This window comes from Nyctereutes procyonoides, unplaced genomic scaffold (assembly GCF_905146905.1).
Source record: "Nyctereutes procyonoides isolate TBG_1078 unplaced genomic scaffold, NYPRO_anot_genome, whole genome shotgun sequence".
NCBI lineage: Eukaryota > Metazoa > Chordata > Mammalia > Carnivora > Canidae > Nyctereutes > Nyctereutes procyonoides.
Window position 1 is genome coordinate 65,163,818 of NW_026575051.1, and position 13,067 is coordinate 65,176,884.

Sequence of the window (13,067 nt, forward strand, 5' to 3'; positions counted from 1 at the left end):
AGGGGCAGCCCAGGTGGCTCAGCAGTTTGGCGCTGCCTTCAGCCCAGGATGTGATCCTGGAGACCCGGGATCAAGTTCCACATCGGGTTCCCTGCATGGAGCCTGCTTCTCCCTCTGCCTGTGTCTCTGCCTCTCTCTGTTTCTCATGAATAAATAAATAAAATAATAAATAAATAAAAAGAAAGAAAGAAGGAAAGAAAAAGAAAAACTACTGCACTATCCACTGATAACAGAACAATATAGCTCAGATGCCAAATTACTAATGCCTAAATACCAAAAATGTCCTAAATTATCTGGTCATTCATATGTCTGCTCTTGTCTATCCTATTTTCACAGAATAAATAAAATAGGCCTTTGCCTGGGCTGACTTTAACAGTGAAATCTGCCTTATTTTTTTTTTAATTTTTATTTATTTATGATAGTCACACACACAGAGAGAGAGAGGCAGAGACATAGGCAGAGGGAGAAGCAGGCTCCATGCACCAGGAGCCTGATGTGGGATTCGATCCCGGGTCTCCAGGATCGGGCCCTGGGCCAAAGGCAGGCGCCAAACCGCTGCACCACCCAGGGATCCCAAAATCTGCCTTATTGAAACAGAAGGGACTTGGGGCGCCTGGGTGGCTCAGTCGGTTAAGCATTTGCTTTTTACTCAGGTCATGATCTCAGGGTCCTGGGATTGAACCCTGTTCTCTCCCTGCCTAGCAGAGAGCCTGCCTTTCCCCTCTCTCTGCTGCCCCCCCCCCGTGTGTGTTCTTTCGCTGGCTCAAATAAATAAATAAAACTTTTATTAAAAAAAAAAAGAGAGAGACAGAAGACTTTATTAATGGAGAAGAAAAAGACACTAAAACTACATCCCCACTCAATCCTCTTATCCTAAGGCTTGTAATCCAGACCTCTCTAGTCAACAAAAAGGGACAAAGAATTACATAACCTAAAATGAAGGTAGTGGATGTAAGATATTGTATTACTGAATCTCAATCTTTTCTACTTCCCGGACTGACACTTGCCTTTTTAAGGACAAGTCTGCTAACCAGTCAGTTCACATTCTTACTTTCTATTCCCCTTATTCTTTACCTTATAGCATAAAGCAATAATATTAACTGAATATTAGAATGAAAGAGGAAAGGAAAACTTAAAGGAATTAAACCGATGTACCCCCATCCCACAAACACACACACAATGCTACCCTCACCATATGTTTGACAAAGAAACTAAGTCTCCTCAGTCCTGCCACAAGAAATAGCACATGGCCTGTTTTTCACAGAACAATTGTGCATTTAGCTAAATGTGTTCAATCAAAAATTGAGCACAGAACCTTGATGGGGGAATGTAATTTAGCCATTGATATGAAAATTTAAAATGCACATATCTTTTAACAGAGTAATATCACTTCTAGGAAAATACCAGACAGGTAAAGTCATACAAATATTCCAAGTTATTTGAAAAAAAACATGTTTGTAACACTAAAATACTAAACCAAGTAAAAATCTTCATCAATATAGGGACTGACTGAATAAATGGTGGCATAACCAAATGGTAAAAAGCTCTGCAGTGTTTAACAGGAATGAGGAATTAGGATTGTGGGAAGAGGATGACACAGCATGTGCCCTTGTGTCCTGACTTCTTTACTGAAGAGATTCAAGAAAAGAAAGATAAATCCAGGCACCTGAATAGCACCTAAATTATAAAGGTGTGACACGCAACTCTCATCACAGGAAGGTTGTATACAAGCTACAACACAAGTCCCAGAGGAACCAACCAGAACGACAGTCTCTTGTGAATGTCTATCTTCTGTGCCCACCCACTGTCCTCTCGAGATGCAATAGGCCAGAATAGTAGCCCTACCTTGCCTGCAGATCCATCCACAAAAAGCAGTCTTTTCAGAGCCACCAAGGCAGCCCAGGTTTCCAAAGAAGCCATCCTGCAAGCACTTACTACCCAAAATAGATCTGGTCTGGAATTTAAACCTACATCCTTGCTCAGTCACTAAGCTTGGAGCTACTGCCACAGCCAATGTCACCAATTTCATTGCTACCATCGAAAGATTTGGCTGCCATTTGGCCGCCTCCCTTTGACTTCAAACTTTCTAGTTGGGTTCTTCTTTCCTGTTTGTCTCTTGGCTCTGGCTCCGGTGGAAGACCCTGAGGGCAGAGTATCCCCTGATAATAAATGAAACTACCTCCTGAAGCAATAAGGACCACCCTGAGCCTATGAGACCCCATCAGGGATGGACTCCATGACAATGGTCCATTTGACCTTCAAAGCCTGCCTGCAGGTACCTATCCACTTTTGCCCCACATTTTCCTTATAAAAACCTAGTAGTTTTGGCACTTTGGAGACAGTCTTTGAGAGGCTAGTCTCCCATCTTCCCTGTGTTGGACTCATGTAAATTCCTTTGTTTCACTGCCACTCATTTCTCTGCCTTTGGATTTTGTCAGCAGTGGCCAAACCTGGTCTGTTTGGGACCCTTAGAGCCAGGTGTTCTTGCACCCCTGCGTCCTGGGTACACCACTATCTCTTTAGCTGGCTCCCTTCCCCTCTCAAACATACACACATATACACACCCCACCTTTAAAGCACTGGATATCGGGATCCCTGGGTGGCACAGTGGTTTAGCGCCTGCCTTTGGCCCAGGGTGCGATCCTGGAGACCCGGGATCGAATCCCACGTCAGGCTCCCGGTGCATGGAGCCTGCCTCTCCCTCTGCCTATGTTTCTGCCTCTCTCTCTCTCTTTCTCTTTCTATCATAAATTTAAAAAAAATAAAAAAAATTAAAGCACTGGATATCCCCAGGACTCAGTCTTTAGGGCCTCTTTATTACCAATCATAGCTTCATTCACTCATATCCGGTTTCACAGCTTTAAATATCATCTGTACCTGATCTGATGATTCTCAAGCTCACACTTCTCCCCTGAGCTCCAATTTCATTTAAAACACCATTTGACATCTCAACTTAATAGCTATTTCATATTAACTTGTTCAAAACAGAATTCTTAATCCCCAATCCTTTGCAACCAGTCTTTCCTGTGGCTCCACCATCCTCTTAGCTACTCAGAGCCTAAAGCCTAGGATAATCCTGGTTCTTCTCCTTCCTTCTCTGATCAGCCTTCACTCCTCCCAGGAATTACCCAATCTATCAGCAAGTCCTGTTAGACAGACTTCCAAAACACATCCTGAACTGATCTACGTTTCTCCAACATTGCAGCCAGTACCCCAGTCCACACCATCTCTCTCCTGTAACACCCTCTTAATTAGGTTCCTTCTTTCCATTCTTGCCTAGGTTCAACTGAGTTTCTCCACAGGGCAGCCAGAATGCTATTTTAACATGCAATTCATATCATGCCACATTCCTGATTTAAATGGCTTCCCATTGTGTTAAAATTCAATCCGTATTTCTTCCTTTGTTCTGCAAAGCTCTACATGATTTGGCTTCTGCCTATCTCCCCATATCTCATTCACGTATGCCCACTGTGCTCCAGCCAAACAGGCCTCCATCCTATTTTTTGCACATACCAACCTCACTCCCTTCCCCAAGGTCTTTATCCTTGCTTCTAAGGAAAATATTCTTCCTGTGGCTGATTCTATCTCAACCTTTAGATCATCTCAAAATTCTCCTATTCAGAGAGGTACTTCCTGCCCATCAATCTAAAGTAGTATACAACACTCCTTTTCCAGGACTCATTACTCTTAAATTGCCTTCTTTCTTTGTTATTAATCATACCCCTACTAGGACAAAGTTTGTAAGAACAGAAATCTTACCCACCTTGTTTACTGCTCTATCCTCAGTGTCCTAGAACACTGCCTCCTGGCACATAATCAGTGCCCAATAAATATTTGTTGAATGAATAAGTGAGTACATAGGGCCTGCCTGAGGGGATTTTTGAAAACCAAGCTATAGAAACCAAACTCTATATGGACAGAGAGAGATTTCTTCCAGCCCTCCCAACCTGGTACAAACACCCTATTACATTGACCACCTAAGCATATAAGAAAGTAAGATGAGCCTAACAATGAACATAAAAAGAAAACAAAATACATAAGGAAAGAAAAGCAAATAAAATGATTCAAAGGGAAAACAGATTAGTAGACATCAGAGTAAATGCCCTAATGAAAAAGAATTCATTCAGTGAATAGGAGAGAGCTTTTAAAAATTAATTACAGGGATCCCTGGGTGGCGCAGCGGTTTAGCGCCTGCCTTTGGCCCAGGGCGCGATCCTGGAGACCTGGGATCGAATCCCACGTCGGGCTCCCGGTGCATGGAGCCTGCTTCTCCCTCTGCCTATGTCTCTGCCTCTCTCTCTCTCTGTGTGACTATCATGAATAAATAAAAATTAAAAAAAAATAAAAATAAAAAATAAAAATTAATTACAGCCAATGGTATGAAATAAATGTCCACAAGCCCATACTGATATAAATAAATAAATGTAGAAGAAGTGGCAAATCTTCATTATAGAAATATTTCTAAATATTTAAGTAAATGCTCACCCCTCCAGGACTTAAAGCTTAATTTCCCCAGCCCCCATTCCTGTTACTTAGTAATTTACTTCCAAAGTATGGAATATGGAAAGAGGAAGCAAAAGATAACTTTACATTAAAGATATGGGGCAAACGCTACCCTGTCCAGGTGATCAGGATAACATCACCAGGAATAAATCATGTTGACAGACTGTATCTCTGACAGGCTGTGATAAGAAAGGTACTTCACTTCTGTAGTGTTCTTCCCCAAAACCCATAGTCCCAGTGTAACCATAAGAGAAACTGGAGACAAACCCAAATTGAGGAACATTCTATAAAATACTTAACCAGTATTCCTCAAAATTATCAGTCATGAAAACAGGGAAAGACTGAGAAATTGTCAGAGTCTGCAGGAGGCTAAGTGTGGTATAATGGGAAACAGATATTTGGTCTTTCTCCCTGGATCCTGGAACATAGCTCCCAAAACCTTTGGAATATCCAGAGTGAAAGAGTGCCTCTGCATGCTAATGAGATGACTACTGGCCAGTGGTCCCTATATAGCTTCAGGATGAAGGCTGGTCACCAGAAAGACCAAAGCATGATCAGGGGGTTGGAACTTTCAGCCCCACCTCTGACCTCTAAGGAGGGAAGAGGAGCTAAAGACTGAGTTAGTCACCAGTTAATCATGATTGCCTACATAATGAAACCTTCAGGGGTGCCTAGGTGGCTCAGCTGGGCAAGAGTCTGACTCTTGATCTCAACTCAGGTCATGATTTCAGGATACTGAAATCAGGCCCCATGTTGGTTGGGCTCTGCCATCAGCACAGAGTCTGCTTGAGATTCTCACTCTCCCTCTGCCCCTCTCACTTGTGCTCTCCAAAATAAATAAATCTTCAAAAAAATATATTTTTAATAATTGATTATCACATCACAAAGATATCAATAAATTCCAAAATCTAGGCAGGCTACATTTACTGGTCACAATTTCAATAAAACTTAAGATGCACAAATGCAAATAAACAAACAAAAAAATCATGTCACTGCTATTAAAAAATAATCTTCCAAAGAACTCTTAAGTCAAAGAACAAATCAGAATTAAAATTGGAAATTTAAAAATAAATGCAATGTAATTCCCTTTATATCAGAATCTATTATTGGAAAGGCCAAAATTATAAACTTTACAATCTGAAAATTATTTTATTGTTGAGTAAGAAAAGCTGGAAATGTTAGGCATTCAATTCAAAGAACTAGAAAAATGACAAAATGAACTGAAAGATCATAGGAGGAATTAATAAATGCCAAAGAATAAACAAACACATTAAGATTTTTAAAAAACCAGGAACTAGTGAGTAAAACGAAACAAGTTTTTAAAAGATCAATAAAAATGAATGTACCTTTAACAAGCCTAAAGAAAACTCAAGGGAAGAAAGAACTCACAAAAAATAGCATTTGGAACAAGAAAGGGAATGTAGCTACATATATGATAGAAATCTTTAAGAAGTGACCAGTTACTTGCTATCCTGGAATGGATCCTTAGACAGAAAAAGGACATTAGTGGAAAAAGTGGTAAAATCAGAATAAAGTTGGCATTTAGTTAATAGTTCTGTACCAATGTTGCTTTTTTAGTTTTGACAAATATACCATAGTAACATATATAGGTTAACATCTGGGGAAACGGGTCAGCATTATACAGGAATTCTCTGCATTACTAATCTATGCAACTTTTCTGCAAATCTAAAATTATTCCAAAATAAAACATTTTAAAAGAAAGTAACCAGTAAAAATCTGTAGTGGGGGCACCAAATGTGATAAAATACGTTGGAATAAACTTCAGAAATGTATAAAACCTATGCAAAATTTAAATAAATCAGTAAGACTGTGCTAGAGGACATTAAAAAAAAAAATAGAGAATAATGGTGGCTGCCAGGGGCTAAAGGAGGACATGGGGAATCACTGCTTAATGGATACAGAGCTTTAGTTTGAAAAACTTCTAGAGATGGATGGTGGTTATTGCACAACAGTGTGAATATACTTAATGCCACTGAACCGTACACTCAAAATGGTAGCATGGTAAACTTTATATTCTATTTTACCGCAATAAAAAGAGAATATACCATATTCCTAGATAGAAAAGTTCAGTATCATAAATATGTCAACTATTTCCAAATGATGAATCTAAAATGTAATGCACTTGTAATAAAATCTTAAAATGACTGAATTTTTTTTTACTTGGTTCTACAATTCATTTCATGAGGAAAAAAGAATTGGAGCTATGCCTCATATCTTACATCAAAATAAATTTCAGATAGAGAAAAGATGTTTAAATGCAGAAAATAAAACCATAAAATTACTAAAAGAAATTACAGGGGAAATTTTTTAAAATAATTACAAAGTGGGAAAAACCTGACATGACACCAAGTCTGAAAGCTATCAAAAATTTTTTTGATAAATCTGATAATATAAAAATTAAAAATTTCCTCATAACAAAAAGAAAAGCACAATAAAAATAAACAACAAACTCAGAAAAATATTTGCAACTAATATCTCAGGAAAAATGTTAATTTCCCTAATGAAACATTCATCACAACACTTAAAAGAGTAAACAAAAGGCCTTGGTATACAAAGACTTAGTATACACAGCATACAATTACTATTTGGAGTTTTACAACACACATTAGTCCACTAAAGTTCTGAAGTCCTATAGTAAAGCATTTCCCAACCTTATTAGAAAGCTAAACCTTTCTTATGGGCCATGTGTTAACACCTTGCAGAAGATATCTGGGGAACTGCTTATTTAACAGTTCTTATTATTCGCAGGGAAATTCATAATTCTGTGTTATCACATTGGTTACAGAGAAAATCACATGTATATTATACACGTTTACATCTATTTGTGGGGATTACTTACTTGTTAAACAAGTTTCAAATCTAGGATTTTATCAGAGTTCCAATCTCACCCTTCATCACCACCATCAATACCAACAGGGTCAGAAGTGAAGAAAGGAAAAACCAATAGGGTGGGTTTCCTTTCTTTTTTTTTTTTTTTTTTGATTTTATTTTTTTAAGTAATCTCTACACCCAACATAGGGCTTGAATTCGCAACCCCAAGATCAAGAGTCACATGCTAAAAAAAAAAAAAAAAGAGTCACATGCTCTACTAACCCAGGCAGGCACCCCAAGGTGCGTTTCTTAAAGGCTACCTTTTACATTATAATTCAATACTCAAGTTACCTTACTAAACAGTGCCTTTTATTTTATTTTTTTAACAGTGCCTTTTAAAATAGGTAAAATGTTAAAGCAAATATTGAGGCAAAGAATAAGCTGCCTGTAGAATCATATACTGCATTACATAATATAATACCTTATTGCATAAACAAAGTCAAGGTAAGTTACTGTCAGATAGAAAAACATTGTGTTTTAATTAAACAATCACATGACTAAGTTACTGTGTTCATACTCAGTATCTCATTGGATCCTCACTACAAAATACTTGAAGGTAGGCAGGATAGATTTTACTATTCCTACCTTACAAATAAGAAAAGTACAGTTTTGATGATTTTCCTAAAGCCTCATAATATTAAGAACTTAGCAGAAATCCAGGTCCACTTAACTGTTGTTCTACATTGTGTATATAGATAAACATCAACAATTAATGCTAAAAAATTAGTTGACTCATCTATTACTGTGTACAATGCAGCATTTTAATTTCAAGTATCATATAAAAAATACCTGGAGGTTATGCTCAAAGCAGGTCAAGGTGTGATTAAATAGACTGAGGAAGTACAGTGTGCTATTTGATAATTCTTCACTTTTGTTTGTTAAACAATCTGTCAAAAAACAAAAATGTATATTAATATATCTCCAGCAACAATTATAAACTGTCACTTATCTCTCAAACTATCTTCTGTTTTGAACTATAGTAATTCTTTGTTCAAACAAGCATATGTGTTCCATGTAAGAGAATTTTTCAAATACATGAGCTTACTCCCTTTTAGTTTCTAAAAGATATATTTTTTGTATCATAACCATTTTCACAGAAATCTCAAAATAATCACATACTCTCTTCCCTTTATAAAAACATACATTAAATAAAATTTAAATTGATTGTTGATATGCTGCAAAGTCTTAGTCATGAACATCAGCTATCAAATGCTGACTTAAAAAGGGTATTATTCTCAGTGTTGTTTAGGCATCAGACTGTTTATCCTACATTAATTTAACCTAAATTCATATACTTTTTGATCATCTTTTGTGTCAAATTTAGTAGTTCTGTGTCTCTTCCACCTTCACTTCTATTGTAACTTGACAGGGTCACCTTTTTTAATTTGTTCTTTCAAATCTATTGAGTTGTGGGACCAAAGAAACAAGCTGATAAGAATTTTGCCTAAAATACTGATAAAGGGGCTTCAAGTAAAGTCTGGAAACAAAGAAAAGCATTTTACATGTTTTTTAAAAGCTAAAATAAATGATATTCCTCTGCAACTTGGTACTTTTGATTAACATTAGCTCAAGTTCATTCCTCTTGCTTTCTATGTATCTAGGATATAGGTGCAAGTACCTGGCTTCATATCCTGAAACTTGTGGTCAGCCATTTCAATCTCACTCTCCTGGAATCCTTGCTCTCTTTACATTCCACATACTCACAAACCCTGGATAATCTAACCCTGAATAATCTCCGTTCGCTTTCTCTACTCCCAATTCTGCTTGTAGCATGCTATTATAGAAAATTCTAAGGTCATAATTAAGTAACTCAATTCCAATTCTAATCTCAGGGGCACAAAAAAATCCTTGTAGACACCTTACCAATTATTCCACAAGGGATGTTCCAAATATTTCCTATTCTCTAGTACCTACTCCACCCTACTCTTGTCCTTAATTTCAACTGATGGCCATATATTATACCCACTTAGGGCCATCTAAAATGATCTCTCTCAACTGGAAGTGGAGAGACAGGACAGGAAGCTACTGCAATTATCCAGGAGAAAAGTGGCAATGCAACAAAGAATTCAATGGATGAGAGATAGACCAAATAGGTAACGAAAGAGACTTGAATACAGCCCCCTCAAAATATGCCTCTTTGGCATGTAATTATTTTTTTAAGGTTTATTTATTTCTTTGAGAAAGAGAGCAAATGTGGGCTGGGGGTAGGGGGGACAAAGAGAGGAGGAGAGAGAGTCTCAAGTAGACTCCGCGCTGGACTCTGGGCCAATCTCACAACCATGAGATAATGACTTGAGCCAAAATCAGACAGTTGGCTGTTTAACTGACTAAACCACTCAGGTGCTCCTGGCATATTGGCCACTAGGAACCAGAAGCAGGAAAAAAGCTCTAAAAACAGGGAACACATTATGTTTTAATAAATAAAATTTACATTTATAAAGGAGATTTCCATTTGTAAAGATGTCTCCTTCTCAGTGAAAGGAAGAAGAGGACTCTTTAACCAATGGAGAAGCTCTAACTTAAATGTGTATAACCAACTTGACTAAACAATCCTGGTTTAGCATGCTTTTCCTAGTCACCTTCTGATAACTTGTCTCCTCCACCCAGAAGTCCCAAAGCCCTTTTCTTTTGATTAGCTTAAGACGATGTATAAACCCAAATTCTAACCATCCCTTTGGATTACTCCCATGTCACTCCCATCACTGGGTACTCTACAGTATCCACGTGCATCACACATATTAATAAGCTTCTGTTTCTGGCCAGTCTAAGTTATAGAGTTCCAGCCAGAGAACCTAAAATGGGTAGAGGAAAGAGGTTTTTTCCTGTCCCCTATAGGAGACACTAGGCTATGAAACACCGTGAGAGATGCACATGCTCTAACTCTTATGATATCAAGAGGCAGGCACTATCATTATCGCCATTCCCTAAATAAGGAACACAGGCTTAGAGCAATTAAGGAAGTTGGCTATGGCCATAAAACTGGTACTGAAAACCTGAAGATCCTATTCGGTCTGATTCCTGAGCCTGCATTTGCAAACACTAAATAAATAAAATATTTACATCTATATCCTTTTTAAGATTTTATTTTTAAGTAATTCCTACACCCAATGTGGGGCTCAAACTTACCACCCCAAGATCAAGAGCCAGGTGCTCTTCACATCTGTATTCTAAACCATTACAGTTCAATTCCGAGAATCACCCAAATACATGACACCGCTTGTCCTTCCACTACTTATAGATCTCTTCACTATGCAAGGATTCGGGCAGTTAGTACCAACTGACTAGTATTTGTGGCTGAGATGAACTTTAAACCTGGTGAACAGGAGGGGAGCAACTAGCACATTAAAACTTCTCTGTGCACATTAAAAACAGACATCCTCTCTGGGTTAATTACAAAAAGGCACTCCTGCCCCCAGAAGCTGAACCAGAATTCAGTTCTATTCATCACCATCTGCGCTAGTGCAGGGCTTGGTGTGCACCTGGTATGCATGGGGCTCTACTGATGAACCTATTCCTAGAGTCTCCCTCCCTGAACTCCTATACTCTGCATTCTCCACATCTTTATCTTCTCAATAATGTAAGTCCCATTCAGAGAAATAAAGTAATACACTGAAGATCATACATCAGGTTAGTAAGGCCCTGAAATACAAAATGCACTTCCAGACTTTCAATTAAATAGTCTCTTTATTGTATCACTTTTTCTTTTTGAAAATGTTGCTCTTCATCTCTCGAAAAGTTCATTCACTAAATTCTCTTTTTAAAAAAAGATAAAACAAATGCCTCTTCTTTTTTTTTTAAATAAATGCCTCTTAATGCTGGTTTAATGTCACCACAAAGTAGCTTTGAATCCTTTTATGCATGAGGCAGTATATAATATATAAAAACAAACACAACTACAAATACGTAGAATATTAGAATATTAGCCTAAAAGATCGAACAGGTTTTCTGTTTTCATAGTTGATTTTTTGCGGGAGTAATGGGAATACAATTTCATCCATAGCAATTGCACATCTATGTTAATGAGCCATGTAACTGCAACTGACACACCATAGGGAATTAATGGGTGTGTGTGTGTCCCTCTACTGCCTATAAAAGCAGTATAAAGCACGTGAACATAAGACAGCAGTGGCAATTTCTTCTATACACAGTATGTCATTGGAACGATTTCTTAAAAAAATTATTTCTTTATAAAAAAGTAGTTTATAGGATAATTATGGAAAATAAAAACAAATGAAAAAATAATTTATAAAGGAAGCTTCCTCTGAACAAAAGAACTTAATCTCTTCTACTTTACTGACAGCTATTTCTTTTCATTTAAAATAATTTGAAAATTAAACTAAAAGCTAATATAGACTGGTCATCTTGTTAAGTACCACATTAATGCAGTACCATCAAAATTTTTTCAATGATCATTAGACAGTGGTATTATGAAGCACAAAGGAGTTCATTTATACAATAGGATTTTAAATGTCTTCATTACTAAAGAGCCCTGACTTTCTGATTTAAAATAAAGGAACTCCCGGTAAAATTCCTCTTTTATACTTTTGCAGGAATTGGGAGCATAATATTATAAGCAGTGAGAAACTATATATTTTAGAAATTAGGAAGTTATGGAATATTAGTAATAATAAAGCTTCCTATAAGCACTAAGTGAAGTGGTCATTATGAATTTTCCACATCTCAGATAATCAATGCAGTCTCATCAAGGACAGATTAGCATAGCTTCTTTCTCAGTGAGGGCTCAAGCATCAGCTCAAGAGGCATTTTTAAAGGTGTGGAGGATTCAAGTTAAGATACATAGACCTAAATTATCATGATGGAAATTATTAGCATCTTTAGATAAAGTATTTGGCATCCATTAGGAGTTTGTATAAAGATTTCTGCTGTTTTACAAAACCAGTTTTATAGAAAACAACAAAGACAATCACCAATTTCTGAAAAACAGGACAAGCTTCAGAAAATAGAGCATAAACTGTGAGAACTTTGTACCTGAAGAATATAATCAAGACTAATGAGTATGAAAACAAAGACACTTTAAATTATAACATACCAATAAGTGAGTTTAATGCTTAGTAAATTACAATGTAGATAAAATGAGAAAGAGAGGTTCTGCTTAACCAAACTTTTGGTTAACCATGAAGTTTTATTATTGACTTTTAAGAAATTAAGAGATAGTAAGCGAAGGGTGATAGAATATGCCTTTCTAAAAATATGCCTCTTTGCAGGGTGACAAAACATGAGACTCCTAACTCTGGGAAATGAACAAGGGATAGTGGAAGGGGAGGTGGGTGGGAGGATGGGGTGACTGAGGGGGGCACTTGACGGGATGAGCACTGTTGGCAAATCGAACTCCAATAAAGAAATATACAAAAAAAATACAAAAAAAAAGAAATATACATATTAAAAATAATAATAAAAATAAAATATGTCTCTTTGCCTTAAGAATTATTTTGAACTAGAGTTACCTGAAAAACAGCAAGCACAGAGAGCCTTCTGTGAATTGCCTTTATCTACCTAAAGAAAGATCTTCCAAAAGAAACTCAATTATAAATCCCTTACCTGGGAGTTCATCAACTAGGTAAGACTGACTCATCACACAGGAAAGGAGACCAATGGAATAGAATCGAAAGTCCAGAAATAAACCTCAGCATATAGAGTCAACTAAGAGCTGA

The 13,067-nt window shown here is 37.1% G+C and overlaps 1 protein-coding gene across 2 annotated transcripts in view; it reads right to left on the reverse strand.

Moving 5' to 3' along the window:
* Positions 1-13,067, reverse strand: part of OSTM1 (osteoclastogenesis associated transmembrane protein 1) — a 35,415-nt gene that overhangs the window by 9,007 nt on the left and 13,341 nt on the right. For both annotated transcript variants that reach the window (XM_055330682.1, XM_055330680.1), the window contains exon 3: positions 8,185-8,282. In XM_055330682.1, coding sequence (XP_055186657.1) covers positions 8,185-8,282 — 98 coding nt within the window. The remainder of the gene's footprint in view (positions 1-8,184; positions 8,283-13,067) is intronic.